This window comes from Dasypus novemcinctus, chromosome 10 (assembly GCF_030445035.2).
Source record: "Dasypus novemcinctus isolate mDasNov1 chromosome 10, mDasNov1.1.hap2, whole genome shotgun sequence".
NCBI lineage: Eukaryota > Metazoa > Chordata > Mammalia > Cingulata > Dasypodidae > Dasypus > Dasypus novemcinctus.
The window spans coordinates 12,520,414-12,532,659 of record NC_080682.1 but is presented as its reverse complement, the minus strand read 5'-3'; the positions used below and the strand labels follow the sequence as shown (position 1 = coordinate 12,532,659).

Below are 12,246 nucleotides of genomic sequence, written 5' to 3'. Positions count from 1 at the left end.
CCTGGGGACATTCTCATGGCTGAGACCCAGAGGGAGATCAAGACCCCCCAGTGCTGTGGGGAGCCAGGAGCAGCCACTCTTGGTGGGTGTCTCGGGATATCCTAGGACGGGGAGGAGGGCTGGGGCAACACTGTCAGCTGGTCCTGGTGGGACTTTGGGGCTATTGCCAAGGTCCCTGAGGCTGAACCTCATTTTGGAGGTAGGCACAGGAACTCTGTCACCTCCCAGCTCCCTTGCACACCCTTGCACACCCTGTGGCTGAAGGCGCTTTCGGTGCCAGTTCCAGTGACCAGGCTTCCCTGACCAGGGCCAGATACTCAGCTGCGCCCTCCAGTGGCCACCGCAGGGAGGGCAGGCCCCTGTCCCCACAAACCCCGGGGCCCCATTTATTCTTTCAACTAAGACAGAGTGGGCATCACCTGGCAAGCACATGTTTCGTTTTTAATTTAAAACAAATATGTATTAATCACCCACTAAGTGGAAAGCTTTCTCCTAGTGTCTTTCTGTGTTGGTGGGGGAAGAAGGAATGCAACAAAGGGAAATAATCCCTTCGTCAGTCACAGCCTAGGCTGTACATTAGAACCATGTGGGGAAACTTGAAAAAAATACCGATACCCGGGCCCCGCCCAGACCAACTGAATCAGAATCTGTAGGGTGGGACAGGGACCGCCTAATACAATGTACATCCATCATTCCCGCGCAGCCGCTACGGTAGGTGTCATCGTTCCATTTCACAGATGAGACGAGGCTCAGGTGAACCTCTTCCTTTCCCTGTTTGAGTCAAGGAGAACGATGGGGAGGACCGTTTCCCACGGCACAGGAGGCAGAGAAGCAGCCAGTAGTCCCTCAAGGCTGCCCCGATCTCTAAAGAGACCCCCTTGTCATTGCAACAGCTTTAGTGTTTGAAGTGATGATTAAAGTACCGAAGGGCATTGTGAAATAGCTTTTTTTTCCAGGCAGGGAATTCTAAAGGCAAAAGTGATGTGCACAAAAATCACCCACAAGCTCAGCACTGTTAACCCCTAGGAGTATTTATGTGGGGGGCGGTGGATTTATTTTCAGGCTCAGGGTCATATTTTAAATCCGGGCTTCTGAGGGTATGGTCCACGGGTCCTCCGCATCATAATCCCCCCGGCCGCACTTGTTAAGGCAGCATCCCCCGGCCACAGAATCGGACTTCCTGAGACGCTGCATGCGTAAGAGGCATTCCCGTGACTCTTGTGCCCACTGAAGACCAAGAGCCACTGCTGCTTTGAGCGCTGCCCTTTTCACTGAACAAGACGAGTATGTGGGCACCGACACGTCACTTCAGCACCCGAGGAGGCTCCTTGCTCATAGACAGATGTAATAAAATTGATTGAACCAGCTGCTGAGATTTTCACCAGGGAATCTGGGCCCATATCCCCATTTTGTACCCGCTGGCTAAGAGCCAGCAGTGCAGCCGCTGGGCCCAACCCTCACACGCACACGCTGCCCAATCACAGCCCACCCTAGCCGATGATGTCACCAGCAGCCAATCAGAGATCCTCACCAGTTTATGCAGAATTCTCTCACTTTTCCTGAAGTGATGAGATCGCATAGCAACACCATCCTTTCCAAATGGGGACCCTGAGGCCTAGAGAGGAGCAGGGGCCCACCTGGGGTCAACACACACAGATGGCGGAGCCAGGACTAGAACTCAGGACTTCTAACGAAGCCCAGGGTTCTTTCCCCAGCCCGTGATGCAGCAGAAACCTCATGAAGCCTAAGCAGAGGCTCCCCTCTGGCACAGGAGATAAAGCCCAGAGGCCCAGCCCCTTTCTCCCAAAACCCTCCCTGCGAGGCCTCAGGGGTCTGGAGACAGAGAGAAAAAGCCCCTCAACCTCCAGATTTTAGGACCCAGAGGAAACGGCAGGATTGGCAGGGCCCAGGGTAGAGGGGGGAAGGGGGGCTACATTCCAACCCCTATCCCCACCCCCAGAAAGGAATTAAGGGCCCAGTCCTGGCTGGGAAGGCCCTGCCCAGGGCAGATTATGAGGAGGGACCAAGACAAGGGCTCTTTTGTAGAGGCCCTGGCTTAGGAGTCAAGTGACAACTTAGCACACCCTTGGGCAGTGCCAGCTCCCTAACTGTGGGCAGGGGCACTGGCCACAGGACCCCAGAGAGCCCCAGCAGCCCAGTGGCCAGAACTTTGTGAGATCGCCTGACCGGTTGGGAGCCTCATCTGTGAGTAGGGGTTGCCCCTGGCAGGCTGAGCACATGTGTGATGTTTGCACATAGGCAGCACAGGTGCAGCTGTGTGTATCTGTGTGCAAAGGCCCTGGGGTGGGAATGAGCTTGGTAGCACCAGACATGGAGAGACAGCCCATGTGGCTATGTCAGAGTGAGTGGTGGGTGGCTGGAGGCATCACTCGCTGCTTCAATAAATATTTATTGAGCATCACCTATGAGAACACAATAGGAGCCTCCATTCTAAGGAGGGGACAGGGGACAAACAAGCAGACATCCTACATAATTTCAAGTAGCAACAAGGGCTATGCAGAAAAAAATCAACCAAATGCCAGTGGCAGTGGGGTGCTGTTTCCAGGTTGGGGATGCCCTTTCTGAGATGACCTGAAGTGAAAGTGAGCCATGCAGGTATTTCGGGGAAGAGCAGGAGGATCAGCAGGTGCAAAGACTCTGGGGCCACCATTCAGCAAACTCTATTTCAGCAGCTCTGCCAGCCGGGCTCTATGGATACAGACACAGCAGTTGTCAAGTCTGACCTGGTCCCTAACTTACTTCTAGCCCCGAGGTGGTTGAGGGAGCTTGGGGAGCTAACAAGCTGGGCTCAGAGCTGCTATTGTCACTGCCTTTGTCATACATACTTAAGGGCACATGCCAACACACAGGTTTATCTGAGTCCTCCCTGTAAAGGCTGTGGGGGGCCTCAGGGCTCGTTTTCCTGAGTTCTTGCCCTCTAAGGGCAGTCAGAGCTGGGAGATCCATAGAGACCCCTTCTTCTCCCTCCCAGTGTCCAGGCGGGGGAGCTGACACCCAGAGCAGGGAGGGGTCTGGGCTAAGGTCACACTTGAGTCCCAGATGGCTCTGCCCAAGGCCCCTGCTCCCTGCCCTACCCCCATCAGCATCCCTCTGTCCACCAGGACCCAAGCCCGCCTGCTGGCAGCCCAGCACCTAGCCATGACCATCACCTACACCAGCAAAGTGCCCACTGCCCAGTTCGGCTCTTTCTCCCGCCTGCTGCTGTGCTGGAGAGGCAGCACCTACAAGCTGCTCTATGGCGAGTTTCTCATCTTCCTGCTCTGCTACGACCTCATTCACTTGGTCTACAGGTGAAGCGGTGGGGCCGAGGGCCCGGGGCTGGGAAAGGGTGCGGCCTCTGAGTCAGCCAGAGCGCCAAGGCACCAGCGAACTACAGGCTGAGCTGGGCTCCTGGCCGGGGCTGGGGGGTGGAAAGAGACAAAGGGAGTCAGACTGAGGAGCCCAGGATGGAGGGTCCCAGACACCCAGGCAGGCTTTCATCCAAGCCGGGAGGGGCCCTGGAACCCAATTCAGGCCGGGTCTCACTCAGCCGGCCTGCTTGCCCCAATCCCCAGGCAGCCCCGGGGAGGCTCAGAGGCCCAGACCCCTCCTTTTCAAGAGACCTCACACCCTTTCTCTCAACCTGCTTTTACACAACTGCCCCGTGGAGCCTTCAGAATGGCCCCTGGTGTCTCTGGCGGGCCCCTTCAGCAGGACCTTTGGCCTACGCCTCCCTCAGGGGTCAGTGTGAGGATTCTCCTAAGAGGAAACCACGGGGTGGCCTCCTCCAGCCGAGGAGCAGACAGTGCTGGAGTCACGGTAGCCTGGGGAGGGTTCCTGAACTGAGCCACTTAAAGGGACAGGGACGATGCGGGGTGGCACAGGGGCAGTCCCCCTCGTACCCTGGGCCTGCCTAGACCCCAGAACAGCCTCAGGCGCTTCCTGACAGTGCTCACCCATCTCCACCACCACCCCCAGGCAGGGCCTCACGCCAGAGCAGCAGCTGCTGTTTGAGAAGCTGGCTTTGTATTGCGACAGCTACATCCAGCTCATCCCTGTCTCCTTCGTGCTGGGTGAGCCCCCCCTTCCGGGTCTCCTGGCTCCTCGTGGTCCCACCAGGTTCCACACAGGCCCTGGGTAGACCAAGGGATCTAGGGGGTGAAGGCCAGTGGCTCGTCTGTGCCTCTGTGATTCAGGGAAACGGGAAGACTGCAGCCAGAGGGACTGAAGTTAGACACTAGGAGGGACATCCCACTGTCAGCCCTCGAGACCCCGCTACCGAGGGAAGCGCTGACAGCAGTCCCTGGAGGCTCGGCTCTGTGCAGGAGGGAAAGGGTCTGGAGAGTTCTGGGATAGGCTGAGGGGTTCCGAGGGGCTGCGGGGGAGGCGTGACGGCCTTGCATCTCCCGAGCGCCTTGCTGGGCCCGCTCCCACCACAAAGCTGCCTCGGCCGCAGCCTGGCCCCTCGCCCCCACCCCTCCGCCCAGGCTTCTACGTGACGCTGGTCGTGACGCGCTGGTGGAATCAGTACGAGAACCTGCCGTGGCCCGACCGCCTCATGAACCTGGTGTCCTGCTTCGTCGAGGGCAAGGACGAGAAGGGCCGGATGCTGCGGCGCACGCTCATCCGCTACGCCAACCTGGGCAGCGTGCTCCTCCTGCGCAGCGTCAGCGCCGCCGCCTACACGCGCTTCCCCAGCACCCAAGCACCTAGTGCCAGCAGGTGGGCGGGCCCGGAGGCGTGGGGGCGGGGCCAGAGTGCCGGGGCGGGGCCAGAGGTTGAGCGGGCGGGGCCAGAGTGCCGGGGCGGAGCCAGAGTGCCGGGGCGGAGCCAGAGGCCGAGCGGGCTGTGGTCGGAGGGGGCCAGGGCGGAGCCAGAGGCTGAGCGGGCGGGGCCAGAGTGCCGGGACGGAGCCAGAGTGCCGGAGCGGAGCCAGAGGCCGAGCGGGCGGAGCCAGAGGCTGAGCGGGCGGGGCCAGAGGCTGAGTGGGCGGGGCCAGAGTGCCGGGGCGGAGCCAGAGGCCGAGCGGGCGGGGCCAGAGAGCCAGGGCGGGGCCAGAGGCTGTGCGGGCGGGGCCAGAGTGCCGGGGTGGAGCCAGAGTGCCGGGGCGGAGCCAGAGGCCGAGCGGGCGGGGCCAGAGAGCCAGGGCGGGGCCAGAGGCTGTGCGGGCGGGGCGCGGGAGCGGCCAGTGAGAGGAGAAGAGGCCCTGGCTTGAGGAATGCGCGGGACACCGGAGCCGCGGCCCGGAGAAGAGGGGTTTGAGGCAGGGCTAAGGACCCTGGAGGGATCAGGGAAACCAGGGGCGGGGGCGGGACCTGGGAACCTGGCGAGGATCTAGGGTCTACCTCGCCCTGCCCTTCACCTTCCTAATCTCCGTTTGGCAGTCTGGACGCCGGGGACCCTCGGCTGGGCCTGGCCTGATCCTGGTTAATGAGACAGACAGACCCCTCCCGTGTCCCTCCGGACTCGGTGGGAGCCCGGGGCCCCGCCTGCCCCCCGGAGGCCGGCATCCCGCTCCCGGCGCCTTCTCCGCTCTGCCCACAGGTTTCATGAGCCCCGCGGAACACAAGTACTTGGAGAGCCTCAAGGCGCCGCACAACAAGTTCTGGTGCCCTGGGTGTGGCTCGCCAACCTGTCGGTGAAGGCCTGGCTTGAAGGCCGGATCCGAGACTCCATCCTGCTGCAGGCGCTGATGACCGTGAGCCTAGGACTGAGCTGGGCTGCTGTGGGGTGGGAGGGCTCGGTGCCCCCTGGAACAAGCTTCTTGCCTGCAAAGAGAAGACAGGAGCCCCAGGCTCTTCCCAGGGTCTGCCCAGGGGCTGTAGGACCTTTTCTCACAGGAGTCCACAGCCCATGGTTCCCCCCCCACCCCCACCTCCCCTGCAGAGCTCCTTCCCTTCCCCTTTCTAAGTGAACCTGTGAGGTCCTGGTTCCTATTGGACAGATGAGGAGGCTGAGGCACAGAGAGGTTGAGGGAGCTGCCTGTGACCACACAGCCAGGGCTGGACCGTGAGCACCAGACCCCGGTGGCTGGGGCTGAGCTGGGGCAAGCCCAGAAGAGCAGGCGGTGGCCATATCATCAGCCGTCCCTCCTGCCCCCAGGAGATGAACATCTTGCGTTCACAGTGTGGACAACTGTATGCCTATGACTGGATCAGTATCCCACTGGTGTACACACAGGTGAGGACGGGGCCAGTGAAACTGCCCGTCTGGGGAAACTGAGGTTAAGAGTGCTCAGGGAACAGCCTGTGGTGGGGAGGGCTCACTTAGAGCGAGTAAGAGGCTCATCCTGGGAGTTAGGCCTGGACTTGGAAGGGGCTGTCTAGAGCCAAGTTCAAAGGGCCCAGGCACCTGCCTGGTCCAACCCAGTCGAGGCAGTGTGATTGCCCGTGTTTTATAGAGTGGATGATGGAGACCCGAAGGCACCTGAGAGTGGTTAGAGCAAAGCCTCTGGCTCCCAGCCAGGTGCTTCCTGATCCAGGGTCCCCACCCAGCCTCACGTGCCTCTTCCTCCTCGTCCTCCCAGGTGGTGACTGTGGCAGTATACAGCTTCTTCCTGGCCTGCCTGATCGGACGGCAGTTTCTGGACCCATCCAAGGGCTACCCAGGCCACGAGCTGGACCTCTTTGTGCCAGTCTTCACGTTCCTGCAGTTCTTCTTCTATGCAGGCTGGCTGAAGGTGAGCCTCGGGGGCAGGGCCGGGGCCAGGGCCGGGGACCAGGGTGGGTTGGGACCAACAGCGGAGGATGGGCAGCCAGGTAAGGATGGTGCTGCGCCCTGCCCCTGCCCATGACCCCCGGGAAGGGTCTTAAAAATCTCTGGTCTACACGTTCCCCCAGTGGTTTTCCATATGAAGAAGTTGGTACCTGAACAGGAGAGGACCTGCTGGAGGCTCCTGTCTGATTCCAACGTACCACCCAAGGGCCAGAACCTAGCAGGCCCTAGAGACAGAGGGAAAGCTCAGTCAGTCTAACCATTTGGGGCCCCTGTGAGAGAATGTTCTTTGAATGCTTTTGAACAATGCAATTTTCTTTCTCGCCACCTATTATCTGTCTTTCCTTCCATCTCCCACTCATCTCCCATTCATCCTCCCCCCTTCCTTTCTTCCTTTACTGTGTTGCTGCTGCTGCTGCTGCTGCTGCTGAGCCTGCCTCTCCTTCCTGTCCCTGTTTCTCTCTCTTTCTCTCACACACACACACACTCTGCTGTTTCCCCCCAACATCCCCCCCCCCCGCCATTATTTTTTATTTCTACAGATCAAACCAGCTCATACCACTTATCTGCTTGAATTCTCCAGTGGTGCCCCCTTAGCCTGCAAGATGTCCTTAGCACATCTCATCACCTCTGTAGGGATTTGTCAGGGGATCTAAGAGATCAGTGCCCGGACATTTGCCTGCCTGGACCACCCTGTAATCCAGCACAGGCCTCAGCATGTATCTCTGTTGTAGTAGAAAATAATGAATTGACAAATGTTTGAAAACATGAATGAGTAAATGAAGGGATGAATAACTTTAGACAGCTCTGGGTGAGATGCAGTGAGGTGGGATAAAGGTGACTCATCTGAAGGACACACTCAGGGACAGCACTGGCTTAGGAGAGTCAGGGGGTCAATGTCCAGAGGGGGGCATGTGTGTGGGTGTCCACACATGAGGGCGGCTGGAGCCCTTATACTGAGGACAGAGGTCAGGCACGAAGCCTGTCCTGGGGGCATGGAAATGGCAGGGACCCAGGCTTGCAGGTGGGAAGCAGGGCTTCGAGAAGTCCTGCTTGAGATTTTCTAAGCCTCACCCATTGCCGAGGTGGCTGAGCAGCTCATCAACCCCTTTGGAGAGAATGATGATGACTTTGAGACCAACTGCATTTTTTTTTTTCAAAGAGTTATTTATTTATTTCTCTCCCCCTTTCCCCCCACCTCCGGTTGTCTGTTCTCTGTGTCTATTTGCTGCATCTTCTTTGTCCATTTCTGTTGTCAGCGGCATGGGAATCTGTGTTTCTTTTTGTTGCGTCATCTTGTTGTGTCAGCTCTCCATGTGTGCGGTGCCATTCTTGGGCAGGCTGCACTTTTCTTTTGCGCTGGGAGGCTCTCCTTATGGGGTGCACTACTTGCACGTGGGGCTCCCCTACACAGGGACACCCCATCGTGGCACACACTCCTTACATGCATCAGCATGGGCCAGCTCTACACGGGTCAAGGAGGCCCACGGTTTGAACTGCAGACCTCCCATGTGGTAGACGGACGCCCTAACCACTGGGCCAAGTCCATTTCCCCCAACTGGATTATTGATATGTGTTTGCAGGTATGGAGGGAGGGTGGGAGAGAGGGAGGCAATCCCATGGGCCCCTATCCAAACTGGACCCAGGGAGGGGGACCTTAAAGTTCTGCAGGGAGTTCTTAGAGCAAATGGCCACCCCCAGCCAGTTATCACCCAGGATCCTCACCCTGGCTTCGAGGCTGCCGGTAAGCATCAGCCTCTCCATTTCACAGACAGGGAAACCAAGGTCCAGAGAGAGGGATTAACCTTTCCCAAGTCATCGGGCAAGTTTGTGATCCCACCTGGGCTGACCCTTTCTGCTAATTTCTCTTTCTGCTCCAGTGACCAGGTGTCACTGTTGGCCGTGGATGAGATGCACCTAAACTTGCCCCCCGCTGGAGCACGACATGCACTGGAACGAGCCAGATCTGCAGCCCCCCTATACAGCTGCTTTCTGCCCAGTCCCGCCAACCCTCCTTCTTTGGCTCCGCCTACAGTATCAGGTGGGCAGTGCCAGGGAACCACTGGGGCAGGTGGAAAAATCCCTCAAGTGCCCACTGTCTAAGAACTTAGAATAGCACTAAATCCCTAATAAGTGGTGAACACTGTACTAAGCTCTTGATATATAGTAACTAATTTCTTTCCTCTCAGTACCACTGGTTTGTTATCCCAGTTTTCAGATGATTAAGCGCAGGCTCAGAGATGTTTAAGTCAGTTGCCCTGCCAATGGTCACATAGCTAGCAAGCAGCACCTGTGGACCAGGTAGGTCTGGTTCTACCTCTGCACTCATAACTCTCTCCTTGTACAGCCTAAGGATTCCTAAGCTGGAAGGCTCTTTAGGGGCCTCCAGAATAAGCCTCTGTTGTCCAGAGTTGGAAACTGAGGCCCAGAGAGGGAAGAGACTAGGTCAAAGGCAGCCAGTGATCAGTGATGCCCTTGGGATTTCAGAGCCTGGTTCCTGCCTCTGGTCCACAACTGTTTCCTGCTAAGTCAGGGTGTTTCGATGGGGAACGGAGGTAAGGGTCCCTGGGATGGAGGAGGGGCAGCAAGCATGTCCATATCTGGCAGAGGCTGGACCACCACAGGTACCTCGTTAGTAGACTGTGTCCTATAAACTCTGGGGCTTTGGGCCACCCACAGTGGCCAAACCCTCCTCTGTACGGCTCCCATTTCCTTGGGCCCAGCAGAATCCCTGTTGTGCTGCAGGTGCACCTGCTATGCTGAAAGGCCATCTCAGCCCTCTCCCTGGATGACAGGCCTGGGAGGGCTTTGGAGAGTGTGTGGCACGTGTCAGCACCCCACACCATCAAGATTTTCTTCCATAGTATCAACATTCTCTCATTGCTCTTTTAAGAAGCAAATATCCTATTAAACTGTAATTAGGGTTTTCTTTTTCTTTTTTATAGGCTGTAATTAGTATTAACTAGAAAGAACCCTAGTTGGGGGAGAGGAGGATTTGAACAAATGAAGGACAGGAAGTTGGTTTAGGCCAGAAACATTTTTGAGGAGTGCCTTGGAGCTCTGTATGGTGTGTCCAGCAGCTGAAGGCTTGAGGTGAGAGGTGAGGGCTGCGGGGGGGGGGGGGGGGGGGGGGGCAGGGGAGGGCATTACTTGAGAAGAATAATGCATAGACTTTCCCTCCAAAGAGCACACAATTTAGTTAAGGAGCTCAAACCCAATGCCCCAAAGTGCTGGATGCCTGGGAAAGGGAAAGAACTCTGAACAGAGGTCACTTTTGCTGCCCGGGAGGTGGCATCCAGCTGGCCCTTGGGAGAGGGGGAGATTTGGACACGGGCAAGGGCAGGCCACTCTGAGACAGGCAGGCTTTCTCTTGCAGAATAAAAGCCATGGGTTCCCAGGAAACCTGCTGCTGAGAAGGTAAACTTCCTTCCTTGTGGATGGCGCTCCTAGTAGGGACCACAAATCCCCAGGCTTGCCCAGAGTTGCTCCTGGCCTCACCTGAGTCACTAGACCTGAGGCACAGTGATTCAGTCTGCCTGGAGTGAGGGGTTTTAAAGCGAGGAAGTGGGTGATGAAGAGGAGGCCTTTCAATGCCAGGCTGAGAAGTTTGGATGTTACCTGTGGGCAGGACAGAACCACAGCACAGTGAGGTGAGCTGTGCCTTGAGGGATTAATCAGCAAGTACAGGAAAAATCAGGGCGAGAGGAAAGGAGAGTCGGGGCTTCTGAGGAAGACTGGACTTGGGCCAGAGGGTAAGGGAGAAGCAAGGTCAGGCCTCAGTCCTTTGCCTCCCTCTCAGCTCGTCTTCCCTTCTCTGCAGCATGCAGAAAGACAAGATGGAGTTTCAGCCAAATCAGGCCAAGGAAGAAGATGAGAGCATTTCCACTGGCTTCCTTGGCCGCCTCCTAGGGCTGCAGTCCCATGACCATGCCACCAGGACAAACTCAAAGACCGAACTACTGGTTCCCAAGAAGGAAGCCTTTTCTCACAAGCTAGATTATCCGAGCCCACCCAGGGACCACAGGGGGTCCCTGTCCTTCCAGCAAGCCAGGCAGCACCTTGGGGACCAGGAAGAGAACAAGGCCTGGAAGCTGAAGGGGGCAGGCACCTTCAAGTCCACTCCACTGAATGAGAAGTCAGGCTATCACCATGCCCCCCAACACCCCTCACCCACAACCCCACGGTCTCACCTGCAGTCACAGTCTTCAAGTTCTAACAGCCTCACAGACATAGATGTCACTGTCAAGGACCAAACCCAAAATCCTACAACTCCTGGGGCCAAGAATAGCTCTGAACTGTTCCAGAGAAAGATGGAGAGCTAAAAGAGCACCCACAAGTACATCCTATGAGTAAAACTGCTGAGTTTAACCTGACGGAGGTGCCTCTGGGCAATGATGGAAATCCACCAAAGTTGGGACACACGAGACTCAGAGATCATGGAGATTTCCACCAAGCCTTGGAAAACAGGTCTGTCATTCACCCAAACCAGGGTCATTGCACTTCCCTGTGGCAACCCCCACCACCACCTTCCCTTAGCCTAGCCTTCCCCATTTTCCTTTGGTTCCATCAATGCCAGAACACCCTGTGCCCAACATAAGCTAGGAGTCCACACCTGACCCAAGTACCAGGTGTGGACTTCCTTGAGGCCCAAGGCAAAGAAGCTAGAAGGTCAGGCTCAGAAGGGCAGATGTTCTCATTGGCCCAGCTCACTTTTGAACAGGGCTGGCTGACATCTGAGTATCTCCAGGCTGCAACCCAAGTACTCTACTGCCCAGGATTACCTGAAAACCAAACCAACTCCTCCCATGATCACTCATAGGAGCAGTGAAGCACTCCAACTGGCAGATAGTGAACTAAAGGACTCTAAGGCCCTGGAGTTATCATCTCATCTGGGGAAACTCAAAATGTGCTCATACTTCCTCTTTTGGGTTCAGCCCAAAGCTGTCACAGAACAGGTGCTTCCCTTTATCAAGGATTATTTTCTGGGCACTCTAAACTTATACCCAATTAGAGCCATCCTACCCCACCCCCAGCAGTGATGTGGGGAGGAAGCGTAACTTCAGATTCTTAAACTTTTCAAGCCTGTGTTTTTGTGGTCAGAGTACATAGCTACTGTGATTGAAAATACAAGAGGCAACATTTTTATCTTGCTTCTAGGGTGAGGAGTGCTATTTACTGACTCAGTTCACTAGGCTGTATTTGTGTTGACTCAATTTGCTGAGGCTAGCTTCTGCAGCATTTTAGTACTGATAGGAAAGCACACTATACTCACTTTGCCTTACTTTCTCAATTTCTCCAATAGAAGTGAAGCACATCCCTAACCTGTCTCCCAAAGGGGATGTTCACCGTCGTGGTCCCTACCTGTGTGCATACCAGCGGGACACTGATCCAGTCAAACCATCCAGCTGTCCACACTCAAGACTGTGTTCTCACAACAGCCTGAACTATATGGTTAGGTTAATGGGTAACGAACGGGAAGAAAATCAATAGTTCCAGAAGTAGAACTACTTAAGCTTCAAATGCTTTCTACAT

At 56.4% G+C, this 12,246-nt stretch overlaps 1 protein-coding gene across 1 annotated transcript; it reads left to right on the top strand.

Moving 5' to 3' along the window:
• Nucleotides 1-2,140: 2,140 nt before the first annotated feature.
• On the top strand, nt 2,141-11,859 carry BEST1 (bestrophin 1). Its single transcript, XM_058305311.1, is given in 16 exon segments — nt 2,141-2,205; nt 3,123-3,311; nt 3,979-4,073; nt 4,488-4,705; nt 4,707-4,722; nt 5,545-5,607; nt 5,610-5,698; nt 6,103-6,180; nt 6,527-6,679; nt 7,800-7,851; nt 8,269-8,297; nt 8,602-8,640; nt 8,642-8,704; nt 8,706-8,755; nt 10,535-11,013; nt 11,016-11,859. Coding segments are annotated over 15 exon segments (1,872 nt in total). The 5' UTR covers nt 2,141-2,205; nt 3,123-3,159; the 3' UTR covers nt 11,312-11,859.
• The last annotated feature ends 387 nt before the right edge of the window (nt 11,860-12,246 follow it).